The sequence below is a fragment of the Cyprinodon variegatus genome, unplaced genomic scaffold, assembly GCF_000732505.1.
Source record: "Cyprinodon variegatus isolate N-32 unplaced genomic scaffold, C_variegatus-1.0 Scaffold7, whole genome shotgun sequence".
In the NCBI taxonomy this organism is placed as follows: Eukaryota; Metazoa; Chordata; class Actinopteri; order Cyprinodontiformes; family Cyprinodontidae; genus Cyprinodon; species Cyprinodon variegatus.
This window is the reverse complement of record NW_015150460.1, coordinates 197,563-217,688: the sequence shown is the minus strand read 5'-3', so window position 1 is coordinate 217,688 and position 20,126 is coordinate 197,563. Positions and strand designations below refer to the sequence as shown.

General features: G+C 38.9%; 1 protein-coding gene across 1 annotated transcript in view; it reads right to left on the bottom strand.

The window, feature by feature from the left end:
* chrm2 (cholinergic receptor, muscarinic 2) overlaps positions 1 to 20,126 on the bottom strand; it is a 113,136-nt gene that overhangs the window by 47,419 nt on the left and 45,591 nt on the right. Inside the window, exon 2 of the mRNA XM_015375594.1 lies at positions 12,504 to 12,654. Within this exon, the coding sequence (XP_015231080.1) occupies positions 12,504 to 12,512 (9 nt within the window). The 5' untranslated portion in view covers positions 12,513 to 12,654. The remainder of the gene's footprint in view (positions 1 to 12,503; positions 12,655 to 20,126) is intronic.

Sequence of the window (20,126 nt, the reverse complement as noted above, 5' to 3'; positions counted from 1 at the left end):
TGCTTAGGGTGAGGGATTGGATTTGAGTCAATGAGTCGATGCAATCAACTGGTTTTCCTTAGATAGAAAACTTTGTATCAATTTGACTGTATAATCTGGTTGAACTGTAAAGTGCCTTGAGATGACATGTGTTGTGAATTTGGCGCTATATAAATAAACTAAATTGAAACTGAATTGAAATTTGTCAGCATTTGTTTCTGAAAAGGTTCACTTAGTTCTGCCAGTGACTTAGCAGGACTAAGTGAACACTGATCGGACTGTTGCAATACCTTGATTCTTCTATTATTTTTTAGACTTCCTTGAAGGTTTGTTGGGATAGCGAAGAATGTTCTGCTCGAAGTTAAAGTTTGAGTTCCGATTCAGTCATCAAAAATCCTCATGTTTGACTATAGAATAAAATACAGCAAACGTCTTGTTATGCGATGTCTATGAGTTCAGTGTGTCCTTGTTGTTTGGCAACCAGACACTAATCATCAATACTCAATCACTATGCATGACAGCTAAAATTACTTCTTTATGCAAAGACATAGTGTTTGCTTTTTGCGTAAACATGACAATGTGAATTATGGCCAAATGTCTCTAGTCTAATCCAATTTCTCCACAGAACATTGTTTCCCACGTCCTCTAATTCAGATGGAGCCTTTTGAAAGGAAAATTTATGCAAACGTTTTGGGGGAAAAATGGACTTTCTCTTGGCAACCGTCCACTACAAGCTATACTTGGGCAGACTTCTTTTTCCTTGCTTTTCTGCATCAAGGCTTTTATTCTTAAGGTGATCACAGGGCAACATCAATCAGGCATGACAAAAAAAAAAACTCCCATATACACACAAACACTCATGTCTGATGACACTTAGGTAAATAATAAATACAAATAAATTTATTGTTAAACCCGAAGATATTTTGTTCTGTTGAAGGAAGTCTAAGCATCTAAAGAGAACAAAAGAGAGGTTTCTTCATCCATGTAGATAATATAAAAACTCCCTGCAGAAAGTACTGAGTACAAAATACCCCTTTAAAAATCTTTTTCCCTTTTAGTTATAAATTGTATTCTTTGTAAACTTATGCACAGAACAAAGCTTGGGTTGATAGCAACTTTCAGTTTCACTTTTGTCCCATTTCCTCAGCCCCCTTCAATCATTTCCAGAGTAAAGTCTAAAACACAGCTAAACCAAATCTACTAGAAATCAAACAGAATTTATAAAAATCCCAACATTCACTTGAAGAAATTAGAATATCTTTAGTAGGAAAGTCTGAAACTAAAGCTTATTTTTATTTTCCAGTTGCACATTATTCATTGGGGGATTGATAATGCAAAAAAGGCGCTAAAGAGACAAATTAAGGGCTTTTACAGTCTTTAATGTCTTCCCCACTGCCATTAGAGTGCCGAATGTCGAATAAAATGGGAAAAAAGATTGTTGGAAAAGCTGTAAATCATATACCAGTCTTAGGTTTACATTTGATCACCATTTTTAAATTTCATTACTGCTGCACTTTAGAAATAGAAATGTCTTGAGAGCTCTACTGAATGGAATTTCGTTTTGTTTACACCCTGTGTGTACAAAATCACAATAAAGTTTGTCTAAGTCTAAATGTACAATGGAGCTGCAAGCTAAACATAGATGCACAAAATGTAGAGACGTAGAAAACTGAAAAAAGTTGTATATTTGTTACAAGCCTTAATTTTATTCTAATAAATGTAAAAATATACAATATTATTTATCTTAAAAGCAGGTCTTTGTTGCCAACACACCATGTTGGACAAAGACATTAATAGAAATGTTTAAAAACGACATGGAATGTAACTTATCAAGACTGGCATTTTTGAAAACCTCTTGAAGAAGAAATGATGTGAATTTTAATATTTAACATTGATCTTTTTTTTATTTCACTGTTAAATATTCTGACTTTGAACAATTTCTCTGTTTGCCCCTCTGTCTGTATACAGTGGTTAAAGGTTGCATGGTGATACCATGGTTTTTTAACAAGAAGAGCTAAATAATATGCCATGCATAATTCTCTTAGCTACTTTACCCATTCTGTCATGTTTCTAACAAGTCATTTCTATAAAAATATCAAGTGCATCAGCCTGTATGGGTGTATAAAGTAGGATTAGGCCACACGTGTGCAGCAGTAAGCACAATAAATATGGCCTGATAATAAATTCAAGCTTGATTAATCCATCACAACACACTCTAATGCTATTATTGTATCAAGATATTTGCAGAGGAAATTCAAATGGTTTACAAAGCTGTAATTACTAATGATAAATGTATTTAGCTGCTAACTGTTTCTACAGTTTTTGTTTCAAATATATTTTCATGGTGCGGTTATGTAGTCCTAACCACTGGTTGCCAAGACAAGCCCTCGCCACTAATGTTGCAATGCACTCAGGGAGTGATAAAGGTCAGGAAGTGAGAATCGCCTCAGGTAGCTATTCTTGGACTTATCTTTGGGCCATCCACATTCTCTAATTGTACGAGTCAACATGTGACAAAGGCTTAGAAACAGCAGTCTTTCACCCATGCTGCACATTGTGGGAGAGAAGGGTTCAAATGTTGACATTTAGGACCTAATTAAATGAAAGGAAGGAAATAACTTCTGTGGGGTCAGTTTCTTGCTATAGTCAGGTGGTTACATTCAATCAAACATAATGCTTTTCCTAAAATCAGTGGTTTGATATATTGTGCTGAAGATCAAAACATCTGCATTATTAAAGAACTGAAAAACTGCTAATTTCCATCCCTATCCAATGATATTAAATGCATGCAAAGCTCTAAAAAAAAAAAAACCCTGGACCTGGACCAAAACATAGATGGTACAGTATACTGAACATATATTTGCACATCAGGGTTGTTTGTTCAGCACTGCGCTGAGGTATCCAGGGCTTAGCAGGCTGCTGTCACATTTAACTCATCAAACACAGGCATGCCTTTCAGCAAAGTGTTTCAGTTTTGCAGGCAAACAGTGGACATAAGCTGTGCTGTTAAAGAGTGAAGGACCTTTTAAAGGATGAACTGTTTTGCACTTCTGATTTGTCATTTCCTACGCACGATTGGGCTGACTTATTTTAATTATGATAGATTACAGATGCTGTAGATGTAAAGTAAAATTTGCATTGATAGTTTTTTGGTCTGAAACATTTGTATAATTTATGAATTACTTTTTAGTTTAGAACAATGACCATTGGTTACTTGTGCTTACTACCAGATCTGCTTTCTATAGATTAAGACAAGATTTAATGAGTGTAAATGTTGCTTTTCAAGACATCTATCAAATACAGTAGCTGCTTATCCTGGTTTATAAATTCCTTTTAGGTAAGCATTTCAGTACTGTTACAGACAAGTAAATATATAATTATAAACCAGTATAGCATGGTTCATGGTTCTAAATACAAAACCTTTTAACCTTTACAAAACACGGTTCAAGTGCCAACTTGCCATCAGATCAGCAAAGCGGAACCACAGCCGGAAGATCCAGGATCTCTTCTATGATGCCAGCAACACCAGGAGGATGTGGCAAGGCAAACGGGTGATCACAGACTACAACACACCCTCCCCCCCGGTAGATGTAGCTGATACTGACTTCCTAAATTAACTAAACAACTTATTTGGAAGGTTTGAGGCACTAAACAGCACTCAAGCAGTGAAAGCCGTTCAACACCAGGGAGAGGAGGCTCTAAACCTGGACATAGTTGAAGTGAGGAAAACTTTGAGGAGAGTCAACCCAAGAAAGGCCCCAGGCCCCGATAACACACCTGGGCGGGTGTATAAGGAGTGTGCAGATCAGCTGGCTGGTGTCCTCGCAGACATTTATAACACCTTACTGGACCAATCAACAGGGCAGCATGCTTCTCCACTGAGCACGCCATCTCTGCTGCTCTCCACCTGAGTCTGGCACACCTGGAGGAGAAGAACACCCACGAATGGATGCTGGTCCTGGACTTCAATTCAGCTTTCAACACCATCATCCCACAGCATCTGATGGGCAAACTGGAACAGCTGGGATTCAATACACCCATCTGCAATTGGCTGCTGCTTCCTCAAAAACCGACCTCAGTCATTCTGGGTCGGACAGAACATCTCTGATGTCATCAGTCTAAGCACAGGCTCCCCTCAGGGCTGCATCCTGAGCCCCCTGCTGTTCACCTTGATGACACATGACTGCGTCACCAGGTTAACCACCAATTACTTTGCAGACGACACCACAGTGGTGGGTCTCATCAGAGACGACAACGACCAGGACTATAGAAAGAAGTGGTGCGGCTGGTGGAGCGACAACAACCTGATCCTGAATGTGGAGAAGACAAATAATACAACCTTCTACAGAAGCACCATAGAGAGCGTTCTGACCAGCTGTCTCACTGTGTGGTGTGGAGGCTGCAGCACCACAGACTGTAGGAAAGTGAGAATAGTGGTGAGAACAGTGGAGATGATCATCAGGGCTCCTCTTCCCTCCATTGAAGACATTTCATGCCAGCGCAGCGTGTCCCAAGCCCATAACATCCTCAATCACCCCTCACACCCCCACCATGGACTGTTCTCCCTGCTGCCCTCCAGCAGATTCTGCAACAGCTTCTTCCACACCGCCATCAGACAGCTGAACTGTTGAGAAACTCTAAGGCTACGTTCACACTGCAGGCCTTGATGCTCAATTCCGATTTTTTTGTGAAATCCTATTTTTTTTTTGCCTTGCCGTTCATATTTGATCTCCTTTGTGAACTGCAGTCATACAACGCAAGTGTCCCGCATGCGCAGTAGAGGATGCAATGATGTCACAGGCCAGCATGAGTTTACGGAAGTAAACATGGATGGTAGTGCCGGCGCGCATCTAGCGATCTTTTCCAACCATAAAAACTCAATCTTTACAATATGGTTAAACATAAATACTCCTTTCCGTATCATCATCTGCCATGGTTGTTTTTCTTGCTGCTTCTTCATAGCAAGATGCAGAATAGTGACCTTTGTCGGGTATTAATGACATTCAGGTCGGATGAATCCGACATGGCCGTTCAGCCACAGGTCGCATCTGAAAAGATCAGATTCGTATTGGATTCAGGACCACATAGCCAAGTGGCCTGGGTCGGATTGGAAAAAATCGGATCTGTGTTGTCCAGACAGTCATGAAAAGATCAGATCCAGGTCGCATGTGGGCAAAAAAATCAGATTTAAGTCACTTCAGGCTGCGGTGTGAACGTAGCCTAAATCATGTCACAGACTCTGCATCACACCGACAACACCAAACCAAAACGATGCATATTAGCACCATATATATTTAATGCTCTTGACTTTCATATCAATGCTTTTTTTTTTGTATTTCATTTTGTCATGTTTGTCTCCCACACAGCTAACATTTGATCACTGCTGCACTTTAAACAATGGAGTACAAAACAATATTTCATTTTGAATACACTGTGTGTACAAAAAGTCTAAAGTTATCCCAACCACCTAACTTCCCTCCCTCTTTAGTCTTCAAAACCTAAAAAGGTATTGTATTTTCATTGAGATTTTGTGCATCGCACTAATGCAAAGTAGTGATTATTATAAATATACAATAAAAATCACTCCAAGTATTCAACATATGTTTGACAAATGAATGACTGAAAAGTATGAAGGTTACTTGTGTTCCTCCTGATCCTGAATAAAACAAAGTGCAAAACTGCTAGAATAATGGAATATAAAGTATGTAAAGACCCCTTAGATGGTCTAAAAAGAGAGCATTTCTAAGGAAAGTGTATTTGATTCAGATAACATGTTCCTTACTTTGCTGAGACTTCCACTGCATTTCATAATCCTTATTTATTCAAATGTCCTTTGTGTCCTTTCATGCAAAGCCTTAAATCTCACAATACATTCAGGCCGTCTATAACTGCATGTGCAAATATTGTATTTGTTGTGATAAGCTTTGCAAGTCCTCCAGTCCAGAAAATCTGAAAGTGTGAAGGAAAGTCATTTGCAATAAAGCTATTACATGATTTTGTCACTCTTGCATTCTTTCCTTTCACCATTATGAAAATTAATTTACTACCCATCTTTTAAAGTGCAGCCCCATTTCTGTGACCAGTGTGCTTGTTTTGTGTGTTAATAATTTTGCAGCTGAGTTTTTCCATCTTATTTCCAGGGGTAATTGGCTATGCAACCCATGGAATCGGGGACCTACAGGCAACACAGTAGAAAAGCAAAAGAGAGGAGGAAGAAACTGCAATCACTGAAGCATGTCAAACCCCTTTCCCCTCTCTCTCTTTCATTCAATGCCTGAATCTGATTTATTTATTAATTTTTGTGCTTTCCTTCCCTTCAACAATGCACCATAATCTTCTGAACCATCTTTCTCTCTCTTTCTGTGCTTCTTAGGCTCTGCAGCCGCTTTCCTCCATCAGTCTTTTCGTTCTTTAATTTTTCACCTAACTCTGGCTGAGAGCGCTTACGTATCTTGATTATACCTCTGGAAAAGCCTGTGCAATTTCCTGCAAGATTATAGTAATGGTTTTACTCGATATTAATCAAAGCAAGTTTGGGTTTCAAAATGGCCACTGCAAAAAGGGCACTGTTAAAAAAAATCGCCCCACAAATCAGTTTTGAATTGTTTTCTAAAAATCAATATTTTGATTTAAATTAGTCACAATTAAAACCAAATTTCATAGCCTGACTGGCAGGCTGCCTGATAAAAATGATTGATCCCCCCCAATGGCTCCCTATCTTTTTCAGAGAATATTTTCACTTGTAACTGAGAAACAGGTCACATTCTTCTGACCTGGGGACTTTATTACCCTGTAATCATGTGTTGCTCTGCATGGCTACATTTGTTATTTCCCTTTGACAACCTCATGTTAGAAGAAAGCAATTTTACCTGATGGATGATCATAAGACCAGGGGAGGCTATATTAGCTTCATGCTTCACCGCTGAATTATGCACAACAAAATCCCAGAGATGCCTGAATCGACTGGCCCGCAATACCTGCCTTCTCAAATAAACTACCACTTTGTGTGCTTCACACGCTGGGTATAATTGCCAGAGCTGCGAGGACTCCACTGCTTGTCAGATGGTACATGAGGCCGATTCATTACCGTAGCATTTACTTGTCCTCTTAAATCAAATAGGCTGTCAGTCCTTATCACAGCGGTATGAAAAATTGGTGACTTATTTTTTGAGCTGCATTGCCTTGAATGACTGATTTATGGGTTTCAGGCCATTCATGATCACAGAAATCAATCGGTGCAGCTCCTCAGGCCCACACTTTGTCTGTTGGCAGCAGCAGGGATAACATGTCAAAGTGGGCCTCCTCAATCTTGTCACTTTAAGTGCGATCAATATTGCTTCCCCACCAACTGAATGCCTCTGAATATCAGCCCTTCGCCCTCAGCGCATCTTTCTCTTCACACGGGAGCCGAACATTTTGATCAATATTTGACTGTAGGTCCAAATACATCTGAGGAGAAAGCGGCAACAAAAAACTAAGGAAGAATTAAATACTTTTTACCCGAGACGAAAAACTCTGCAGGAGCTGCAAAGCAAGAAAACAGAAATAAAATATACCTTGCAGAAGTAATAAGACAGTTCAAACTTGGTCCAAATTAAAACTAGAAACACACAATGTTCCTTTAATATTTAATGCAACACACCAAGAAAATGAGGTACATAAAAATTAAGCTGAAAATTATTATGATTATCAAACTTTTATGTTTAGGGTCATTCAGAGGGAAACCGTAAACACAGCCAAACTAAAACTGATTGGTTTAGTTGAGCGTTCTCAAAGTCCTGTCCTTGAAATTAAGTGTTCTGCAACATTAACATGCTTTTCTGCTCCAAAACACCTAACTTCAATATGAGCTCATTAGCTGAACTCTGCAGAGCTTGTGTGTGTGCTACTGAAGTAGTTTAACCATTTAAATCAAGTGTTTGGAACAAGGGACACATCTCAGCGTTACCAGACAGTGGCCCTGGAGGATTGGGGTTTGAGGCCCCATCAACATTGAGGCAAGATGAGGTGTAACCAAAGAGATATTTTGTTGTTTAAGCTGTCTATCCAAATGAGCTCAGTGTTGTTGGGGAGTATAAGTGAATAGATAATTTTTTTAATCGGGTACCAGAGCGCTAAAATCAGAGCACGTCGGTTTCATGTTTCCGTTGGTACAGTAGCAGCCATTCAAATTGGCCCATCCCAGTCAAAAGCCAGCCGAATGGCAGCAAAATCCCCTCCAACTTCCAGCCACTGGCCCTCTCATGGGCTTGCATATTTTTTTACTCTTACTCCACCCTTTCACTAACTTACAGGGCCTGACCTGTAATCTTTAGAGCTTAATTTCCACAAATCATGACAGAATATTTTAGATGTTTAAAAAGGAAATTTATTGGACCAGCCAAGGACCAGCAATGGGCCCATATGAATGGCTACTACTGTACATGCAAAAACATGTCATTGTAGCTCAACCTACCCCTATAACCCACATGTGTCTCTTTAAAGCACTGCATGATTTTGTTTAGTTGTGATATGTGCTACATATATACTACATCTTGACTGGTGTTGTCTTCTTTGTGGACATAATTTTTTTCTAAGAAACAATACTGTATTCGTCTTTGTGTGAATTAGGCCTGAAACTACTGGTTTAAACTCAAGGGAATTGTTGTGTTAAAATGGCTTTTTACAAATATGGATCTAAAAGACCTTCAGAATCTTTGTTTTGTGGATACTCTGCAATTAAAAAATGGACAGGTGTTTTATGTGAATCTAAAATATGTAAACATAACAGAGGTATATTTGAAAAGTTGAACCCTTATCATCCTCAAAGGTGGTACCCATGTCTACTGACTGAGGTAGGCTGAATACATATCTATCCCATCTTCATTTTTATGTATTTTTTGCAGTTTTTATTATCTATAGCATTAAGTAAAAATACATGAATGTTTGTATTATGAAAGTATATATGAAAATATGCAAAATGAATAAGGTACAGTTCTTAAGGAAATTCTTGGTTTTTATTTTTCTGTCTTTAAAGACAATTTCCTTGTCAATATTTCTTCCAAAGCCTCTGTACAAGGGTGGGGGGAATTTTAAATGCATGTCCCATCTTGCAATACAAAAGAGCCCCGGTCCATAAAAGAAAACTTTTGGCTAACAAACCTGTTACAGTGCAGGAGCCTGCAGATGACCAAGAATGAGACAAATGTTGATGCTTTACTTGGGAGACAATTGTATTAATCTCCTTGAAGATTAAGAATATTTATATTTTCCAGCTGTAGGAGTTTTCCTAAACCTCTGCTGTGAAAGGCTACAGCTTAGTGAAATGGGGCATATGTTCTGGCAAATAAATCTGATGCATTTCTGCATATTTTCTTTTCCCTTAAATGCTTAGCCCTTTGATAGTTTCTGTTTCTTCTCCACCCTCGCCCCCACATGTAAGCGCTGCCCCCTTGTGTTAGTCTTTGCCAGGATATTCGGTTTACTTTGCCCTGAATTGACCAGACGATTCATTGGGTTATCATTAAAAAGAAAGTGCGTGTATACAGTAAAAATTGGATAAATATCTGTCCACCCGGATCCGATAGCACATATTAAAGTGAAACTTTACTATAATGCAAATGAGACAGTCAGTAAAAAATCCACTCATGCACATCTACATAAAATCTCAGTTCAAAGAGCAGCGCAGCTCCACTTGAGATATGCCTCTGGACAGCATCAGTATGATGAAGAGGGAACGCTCTTGACAGTGTTGTTGGTGGAACAGCATCAAACGGTGGTGGGAGTGTGTGCGTACGTGGATATGTCCCATCTGCTGATAAAGTCCACACATGACACAGTCCTCCAGTGAGAAGTGAGGTTGTTCATATCAAGTGTTCGCTCATAGCTATACATGGTGTTCTTTGTGTCTGCTGAGTTTGTCTGGCCTACCGGAGTGACATCTGATCTGATGCCTTTTGAAACATCTGAACCTGATGAATGGTGTCAGGAACACTTTTGTCATGTCTGATATGCAAATATGTTACATTACACAGGCTGGTGGAGACGTTGTGCTTGAGTTATTCAGCTATTACAATGAATTAATATTGACAGTAACAGGTTGGTGATACAGAACTACAGACAGATACAAAAACAGTCAAAAGGAGCTGTGCCTTAGCAGAGATTCTATGTTCATACTCTGATCTAGTTTCTAAAGGGATTATTTTGACTTTAAAGTGTGTGTCAGTATCTAGGGAGACATGCACAAATTGAGAAAGCAAGAAAGAAGAATTACCCCCCGCACACCAATGAAACTACTGCTTAGAATCTGTGTTGTATGGAGTCTGTTTTCTGCAAGACTGAGGATCTAAGCTGGTCAGAATGGCATCTGGCTCCTGATTATTCACACCTGCCATCTATCTAAGGCAATGTTTTTCAACCCTGGTCCTCAAGGCACCCTGCTCTGCATGTTTTGGATGTTTCTGAGGTTCAGCAAACCTGATTCAGGTGATTGCAGTTCAGCAACGCCTGATAATCTGCTATCAATTGATAACAGGTGTGTGAAAGCTGGGAAACATCTAAAACATGCAGGGCAGGGTGCCTTGAGAACCAGGATTGAAAAACACTGATCTAAGGAGCAGTCTGCAACCATGTCTTTGCCCTATGGTCAACTCTCAACTGGTATAGACTCAAAATTCTCTGTTAAACCTATTTTTTGTAAAGCAGCCTTTTCTTGAGTTAACCTCCTGTATTCTCTGTGCGTCCTTGTTCAAATTTCATGGTTTAACTTCTTTCTCACAAGAAATTGTGGACTTGCGGATCTCCTTGGAGCAACACTCTCCTCCACACATTTCCAGCAGAACCCTGCCTGTCCATTTTCAGACTCAGTCCTGTAAAAACCTCCTCCAGAGCCCAGGGAAAAGAAACAGACAAACCTCCCAATCCTTCATCCCTGGCCAAGATCTGTTTCCTGACTTATGACTTTTCTTCTCTCTGGGCCAACCAGTAACTCATAACTAGTGAGCCAGTGAACAGGATACTTGCAAGAATATGAGTTTGCTGTCTGTGATGATTCTCTTCTCCTTCCAGACACAAGTTGAACCTGAATTCCAGAAGCTGACATTAAATACATTCTTATAAAATAAAAAAGTTGACTAAGAGTGCTGTAGATTAATGCATGTGGGCCAAAGAGATTTTCTTTCTTGACTTTAACAGTCTTATTTAGTTCTTCCATAAGGATTGCTAGGTCTCTGAGCCATGAATTGACTAAATTAAAAGTTTGGGACGGGCCCCAATCATTAAGTCAATCTTTTTTAATGGGAGAAAAAGGCCTTTTAACTCAATCTTAGAGCATTTTGGGTGAAATTCAAATCCTTAACGCATACATGGCCCAGATTGAGCAGGTTTGGAAGTTCCTTGTTTCTCTTTGAATACAAAACTGATTTGTAACCAAGAAAAAAGAATAACTGAATATAACAATGCATCCTTATTGTAATAACTTGGTCAGCCTTTTGTCAACCTTATTTTAAATGTGGTGTTTCGGTGAGTCTTTGCTGGTTAGTTTATTATTGGTTATTATTATACTGGTTATTATTGTACTCCTGTCTTTCTCCATTATCTCTTTCCATTCCTTAACTATGGACTCGGCTCTCGACCAAACACAGAAATAAGGGATTTTCTTTTCTGCTTCCACAAAGATGAACATCAAAATAGATTAATTCTAATTTTTTTTCATTAAACTTGCTATGCAAGACATTTAGGTTAGAAAAAAAAGTTTATAAAAGCTTCATAATCCTCACATTGGAATTGAATAACCTAAGTGTTCTTGAAATTGGTTAATTAGAGTGCTAAACTATCGTCTTGCCATTCATTATTATATTATTTTTACAGTGAAAGAAATAGGTCTTAATCTTATCATTTAAATACAGTTCGAATATTTTTAATATGTTGAATGGGACCAAAACCAATTAGAAGACTGACAGATGGACAAGACTAATGACTTGGGTTATAAGACCCCTGAAATCACACACACCCAATTGAGAAGTCAAACTTCTCAGTGATTACAGATGGGTAATCGCTGAAAACATAATCATCAAGAGTGAAACCACCTTCTCAGATTAAGATGAACTCTTTTTATATTGTTTGCATGTAAGGATTTCCAGCTCACTTTTTCATCTAACGGTGAAGAGTTCCTTCATATTTATTGAGGTCTTTTAATGGTTTAGCTCCACATGTACTTCTACTGTATAATGTTTCCAGTAAGCCAACTAAGGGCTATGTGCACAAAATCACCCAATTGGAGTAAAAGAGTACTAAACTACACCCATGATACTTTGTTATATTAATGTTGGATCTTCATCCAGAGATTTTTCATCATCAACAATTTAAAAAAAAGTTTATAATGTGTATAGAGAGATGTTTTTCTGTTTTTAAATATGTAGATAAATAATGGGATTATCGAGAGGTGATTCATTTAGAAATTAACGTCTGTTTGATTTCTTATGGGACTTGGCTTGGTCTGAGTGTCATGAGTAAACACTCTGTTGTTGTTAAGTGTTTGTACTTACAGAGAGCATTAAGCAGTCCACAGGGCTTTCTTGTGCTTCGCTGGCATACTCAGAGAGTCTGTACTGAGTGTAGCACCAAAGAGACTTTTCTGTGACAGAGAGAAACGATGGGGATATCTGGCTCCAGCCGCATGGTTAATAGCCACGGCCACTGCATGAAAAAGACATAAAGCAGCATGAGCAATGGACGCATGGATTTTAGTGCTACCTTTATCAGCTCTTACTGAAACTAAGATGAAAAGGTTGATACCACTCTTTTATCTATCTTCTGAATAATAAACAGCCAGCAGATGGTTAGTTATGCCTACTATAAATATAAGAAATGAGGGTATGTGCTAAAATGAGTTTTAAGCAGGAAAAAAAGCACAAACACTACATATGTATTTATATTTTCGGAAACTATCCTGTTTATACTATTATGTGACTAAGTAGATAGACATATGAAGCAGTGCAAGAAGTAAATATAAACAAAAGCTATCTTATAAAAGTAGACTGCCAGGACACATCAATGTAAAAAGTTTGTTTATTCATATGCAGAATATTAAACAGCTCCTGGGATAAGAACAGCAGTTTTTTTATCTCTTTATTTCTCAAAAGCAGGAAAAGAAACCTATAGAGATATCTGTCCAATTATATGATCAGTAATGTGTAACTACCAGCCTGTACAATCGGACACCTTTATAGGTTGTGGTTACACTACTTTTATTATTTCCTTGTCTGTAACTTATATGTGCACTGTATCATGACAATGCAAGTTATTTCAGGCCCACTGCTTTGTTGTCCCCTTAGACCTATGGCTGATATTCAAAATCACTCTCTTACAGTTGCACATCTTATCAAGGTTACAACAGATCTGATTGCCTCAGTCAACAAGTATATCACATTATTTGGATCCTTTTCATTGGCTTAGTCATCTGGTTACTTCCTTAGCAATCTGTCAAGAAATTTAACTTTATCAAGAGGTCAGATCACCAACATGGTCAGTATTAATTTAGAACGTAATATGTACGCTAAGTATGTACGCTATAACCACACCTTGCTTGTGTTTTCTATTCAGTGGACACTGGCAATTGCTGCTCCATCTATTTCTCTTTCACAATGTACTATGGCTCCAGATGTTCTTTACTCTTCTGAGCACTACTGAAAAAAAAATCCTTGTATTTTGCCATTCTCTTTGCCTGTACTTACTGGCAGGTTCTGATAAAAAAAGAAAAAAATAACTTTTCTGTCACAACTTTTTAGATATCGACTGCTCAAAATAAAGGGGACACTCAAGTAACATATCTTAGACCCGAATGAATGAAATATTGTCATTGAATACTTTGCTCTGTACAAAGATGTTCTCAATCAAATTCAGACGACTGCTCCAGTCCACAGCTTTAACGCCTTCATTTTGCAGGAACTTCTGAAAAACTTAAGTCACATGAGGTCTCGCATTGTCCTGCATAAGGAGAAACCCAGGGCCAACTGCACCAGCATATAGTCTTGCAAGAGGTCTGAGGATCTCATCTCGGTACCTAATGGCAGTCATGCTACCTCTGGTCTCCACATGAAATGATGTGCTGCCATCCAAAGAAATGCCACCCCACACCATTACTGATCCACTGTCTGAAGTATGCCAATCCTGGTGTTCTCTGGCAAATGCCAAGCATCTTGCACTATGTTGGGCTACGAGCACAACCCCCATCTATGGACACTAGTCTCTCATTCCATCCACATGTAGTTGATTTATAACCGGTTGTGCAGTTACATGCACATTTGTGGCATGATGGGGGTGCTTTTGCAGGGCTCGGGCAGTGCTCCTCCTGTTCCTCCTTGCACAAAGGCGGATGCAGTGGTCCTGCTGCTGGGTTGTTTCCCTCCTAAGGCCTCCTCTACATCTCCTGGTGTATTAGCCTGCCTCCTGGTAGAGCTGACTGACACAACAAACCTTCTTAGCTCGCATTGATGGACCATCCTCGATGAGCTACATTACCTGAGCCACTCGCGTTTGTTGTAGAGCCTGTCTCATGCTACCGCAAGTGTGATTGCCCCACCAGTATTCAAAATGCACCCAAACATCAGTCAGAACGCATAGGTACTTAGAACTGATCTGTGGTCCCCACCTGCAGAACCACTCCTTTATTGAATGTGTCTTGCTAATTGCCAATAATCTGCACTTGTTGTCTATTCCTTTTGCAAAACAGCATGTGAAATTGATTGTCAAACAGCATTGCTTCCTAAGTGAACAGTTTGATTTTACAGACCACTGATTTAATTGAAGTTATGTTGTGTTGTTTACATGTTCCAATTTGTTTTTATGAGCAGTTTAGAAACTTGACTATTGCTCTGGGATGTTCCAAGTCTGGTAAACATGGGTTTTTCCTCTGCACCTTTAAATGTCCCCATTTCAATACACCTGAATAAAATCAAATTGATCTAAAACTTGGGAAATCTTAAATTGAGAGGACTGGAAATTACATACCGACCATTCTTATTATTATTATGCACAGCCATACCATAATGATACTTCAATACTTCCTCTGACACTTCTAATATGTTTTGTACAAGATTCTGATTTTCTTGTACATGAGTAGTGCCACATAGTTACATTTTCTGTCCCTATGGTCACTGCCAAATCTACATAAAAACAATGACAGGTAGACAGCAAACATAAGCCATACATCTAGCGGGACACTGAATCCACATGGGCCAAATGTTCTGGAGTTCCATATATCAGCTTACAACGTGGATTTTATGTTCTTTCTTGAGTCATTTTAAACTAACTATCCAAATAGTATGGTAACAACTTATTTTTAAAATTTGTTTTCTTCTGATATTAAAGCCAAATGGATTTATGGAGTGATTTAATCATTGCCAAAAAACATAGTGGTATTCCTCAAGGCCTAATTATTGGGCCACTTACCCTAGTTAACAATACGAAATACTAGAAAATCTCTTATAATGTGTACTCTAATGAAAACTCATTTTTCATTCCCTGTCATCACATGACCAAAATATATTACAGTAATTGAGTCAGTGTGTCCATAATATTAAAATGGTTATTAAGTTTGTCTTAAACAGATTTAATGTAAGAGCCTTGGCTTGACCAAGGTTTACATAAAATACACACAATGAATAAAAATCAGCCATCTTATTATTAGCCAAGAGAATTACAGCAACATCCCCTTCTCTGACTTGCTAGATAAATAATCTAATATGCAAAATTGATGCATTAAAGTATATTAAAACTGTCCAGTCTTCCATTCTTAAAAAAAATGAAAACAACAAAAAGTACAGCATTCGGGGAATAATGAATCTCTGTCACAGTTTCTATTGAACAAGAGGCTGAGAAACAACTTCTGCCAAAGCAGAGGAGGAAGAGACAAGGGCAGGTGATAATGGGATAAATCCTTAACCCTGCGGGCACACAGTGTTGCACTGCACTAAGCCAGCCTCTGCTGGTGAAGAGATCTACTGCCATGATAACGCCTTATGATATGTTGCCCTGTGTTGGCACAAGAGCTCTTGGCCTGTTATAGAGTGAAACTCACTGCTGGGTCCACTCATGGGCGGAAAATCTGAAGAATATAACTCTGCACAGATCAGGTATTTTAAAGACTATTGCAAAACTGACGAGTTAAACACATTCAGGCTCTTAGGAACATCGCTTTAGTTTCACATAGACCGCACATTGTCCAAATGATTTCCCAATGGAGAAAATGTGCCTAATGATCTTTGTCTCTAGTGGGCTAATTCATTTACTATGCCAAAGCTGCTGGTGTGATCAGACACTGCATAAACCTAAGTGTACTTCAGACTTCTAATCATGCAGGAGGATGATGTAGAAGCTCCAAGCAATACCGCTGAAAGATGATGAAAATTATTCAAAAAGTTTTTACATCATGAGAAGCACTTAAACGATCTAATAAGTAGCTTTGGTTTAAACTCTTCTTTACCAGCTCACCGTTAATTCCCTCCTGACCAAATGTGTGGTGTCTGTTCAGCCATACAGAACATTATCGCCTAATTCTCATAAACATGCTTTGGACTGATTGGCTGTTAGGTAGCATGACCCAAGATCAGTATCTTCTATGCTGTAAGCAGTGGATTTACTGTGGATTTAGTGTGTGTTTGTGATGTTGTGGAGAAAAAAGTTAAGAAAACTAGCTCTTGAATGGCACAGCCTGGCCCCAGTGTCTCTTTATCCACACTCTATCACCTAAATCTCCCATGAGGAGGGCCTCTGGGGAGAGGAAGTCTTATTTAATAAAGTGGCTAGTCTGTACTGTTGACTGTCATCACTAAGGAGCACTAAACCTTTGGTGAAAAGCAATCTCACAACCTTACACAAGATGCTTTGTACTTTATCCCTTTTAGAGGGACAATAGAGAAATAAAACTGAGAGCCAGCCCTGATTCATTAAACTTCTTCAGCATGAAGCAGAAAACAGCAAAAAAAAAAAAAAAAGGTCCTTGCTTGTTTTCTAAACCTTTTCTGTTTTTGCTCAAATTATAAATTAATGGCATTTGGGAACTAGCAAACTGGCCACAGACATCCCAGGAAAGCAGGTCTGCTAGATGCAGAGGAGGTTTTATAGTTTGGTTTTCTAAGTAAATAATTCAGAGTGGTGATCTCCTTTTTTCACATAGAAGCAGACCAGTTTAATAACATGCATGGCAATTTTCTGTTCTAAAGTGATAGTAATGACTCTTAAAGCAGAGTGATGAATGGTACATTTTGGTTTAAGCAAAGGTTTGCAGCTAAAAACAAATTTCTATATCTGTTTAGGCAACACAGTGTCAAGCCACATATCAAAGCCAGACACAGAAGTATGTGCAGAATGATAATCATGAAATGTGTTCACACAAACAATTCTCTTTTGAGTTTTAAACCTTGGCTTAATTTGAGATAAGTTTGAAGACAATTTTTATCTATAGTCTTATTTTTAGTCGGTACAATAAGATGCTGTCACAGTGGTAGAACCCTGGGAGCTGGTAGGGAAGTGGGAAATTTTGAGGAATGGTAAATGCCCTGTACTTATATAGCGCTTTCTCAAGTCAGAACACTTGACCAAATTGCTTTACACTACATTCTGTCATTCACTTATTCACGCTCAAACTCACACATGATGGTGGCAAGCTACGTTGTAGCCACAGCTGCCCTGGGGCTCACTAACAGAAGAGAAGCTGCTGTACACTGGTGCCAATGGGCCCTCTAACCAGCATCAGTAGGCAATGCAGGTGAAGTGTCTTGCTGAACTAAAAACCCTCTTGTTGCAGGGCAAACTCCTTCTGCCGACCCCACTGTTGCCCCAGGAAAATAGTTAAAAAGAGGGATAAGCATTGATGATTATGATTTCAGACATTTACGCCTGAATCTGCCTCATAGCTTAGAAGATAGCATGTTTTTGGGTAGAACTGAAAGTATTGCAAATCCCTGCAATAATTACAACTCAATTAATCCTGTGACATGATGACATCCCTAAAGCTGTAATCACCAGGCTCTATGTCTAACGCCTCTGCTGCTGTTTGAGTAATATTTATTTACTGTGTGCTGTTCTTCTATTCTTGGCAGATTTTCTTTTAAGATTTTCCGTGGTTTGAATATGTGCCAAAGTCTTTTCTTTTTATGTGGATTGAAAAATCCATGTTTAAAACCTCTCTAAAATATATCCCTGAACTGTTGGTACCTTCCTTTGTCATCATGATGCTGTCTATGTCTTAAAAAGTCTTAAACAAGTGAGGCCTACAAACAAACAGCAGCATTGTTCTGAGATACATTTACCGACAGATGGACATGAGACTTCTGAAGGGGCATAATGGAGAAAAATGAGAACATATGCACAGCAAACCTTATTTTTATACATGTATTTCTGTTTCTAGTGCAACAAAATGGAAAAGTGTAAGTGATGTGAATACATTGATAAAGGGTTTTAATGATTCCATCTGATTAGTTGTCAAAACAGCTAAACATGTAATAAAGATTGTGGTTTAAAAATAAAATAAAAATAAATCATTGGATCTCTGGAAATATTAATTTCCTAATTAAATGTTGCAAAACTACGATTAAGAATCAGATGCATTTGTGGAAAAATGTTCTGAATAAGTCTGAGTTTTAATCAGAAGTGCCTAAGTATCAAATAAAACTCCATTAACTACTGTATAGAACTGAAGAGATGGATGTTTCATGCATGCAATGGAAAATGAGGAAAGATGCTCGCCAGCTATATTTGATATCCACACAGATAAAACCAGTCCCATCATTTTTTTCACATATCACAATTTCACCTCAGAATGCATCATGGTGAAATTGCTGTTTTATGTATGATGACTTCTGCATCTCTGAAGGATCTCCTGAAGAGTGCAGTTTTAACCGTCTAATAACGAAAACATGTTCACATTGGTATGAACTGTCGAAAGCACTTTTAGAGAGACCTCATCCAAGGCATAGGCAATAAGGCCTTCCAGTGTTTCCATTTTTAAAACTCCAAAGGGACCATCTGTAATGCAGTTTCCTAGTACTTTGTGTCTCTTGACTGCCCCCCACCCACCCCCCTCCAAACACAACCTCCCCTACCCAAATGATGTGGGCCTTTGCTTTATTGCAACATCAGCATCATGCCAAGAGGTGTGAGGGGTTGATTATAAAAGTCTGAATCTGGTCATAGATCTCAGCGGACATCTCTTCTAGCTTTTCATTATTCGCTCCCAGCACAGATCCCAGCAGGGGGACATGTGTCTGGATAAAAATCCTCTGTTATATAACTGTCTGAAAGGTAGCCTATGTAACAGTCGATGCATCAATGCTCTGCTGCCTGTGCATCTCTTTAGAGAATCTGAGTGTTATGATTCCGTCATATGTGATGTATAGACATGATCTTATAGCATACATTTTCTTCTAACAAGAAATCGAAATACATGCATGCATGGACTGGTACCAAAGAAGTATTACACCCTTATTTATGCTGCAAAATGTTTTGCTAAACCAAAAATAGATTCAGCACGTCTCAGCAGACTATCAAATTCTGTGACCACTGCAAATGCTTCCAAAAGAACAAGAGTGAGATTAGAGGACCTGTTTAACCGCAGGGGAGAGCGATGGAGAATTAAATGTGAATTAGTTTAGCTACAAACACTTTTATCTGTCTTCTTCTTGGCCTTTACCCTCAGCAGTACCAAACACTGAGTCCCGACAAAGTGCAATTCACTGTTTATTGCTATTTTCAGACCGCAAGTAGCAGAAGCAGCATTTGTGGCGCTTGTACAAGTTTAGTTCTGAAGCATCTTTGCCGCTCTAGCTGTGCGGCAAAGACAGCGGCGGTGCTTTGTCACTGGGAATTACAATGGCAGCCTCTGGCCCGGTCGCGTTTTTGCGGTTTCCCGCTACTGTTCATGGCAGCTCGAAGGCGTTTTTCATGTAGGCCACATAATCCAAACTGCAGGCACCAGAATAATAAATCGAACGTTTTGCCGGCAGGTTTGGATACTTTAAGTTAATTTAGGCGTTAATAAACTGTTTCAGAGGAGTGATCATGGCGCTCTGCATCAGCAGTGCTGTGTCTGTCTGTCTGCCAGCTCCCAGATCAGCTTCTCTGATTGGTTGATGTGACGCGTCGGGCAGCAAAAGTTCTCAAACTCCAAC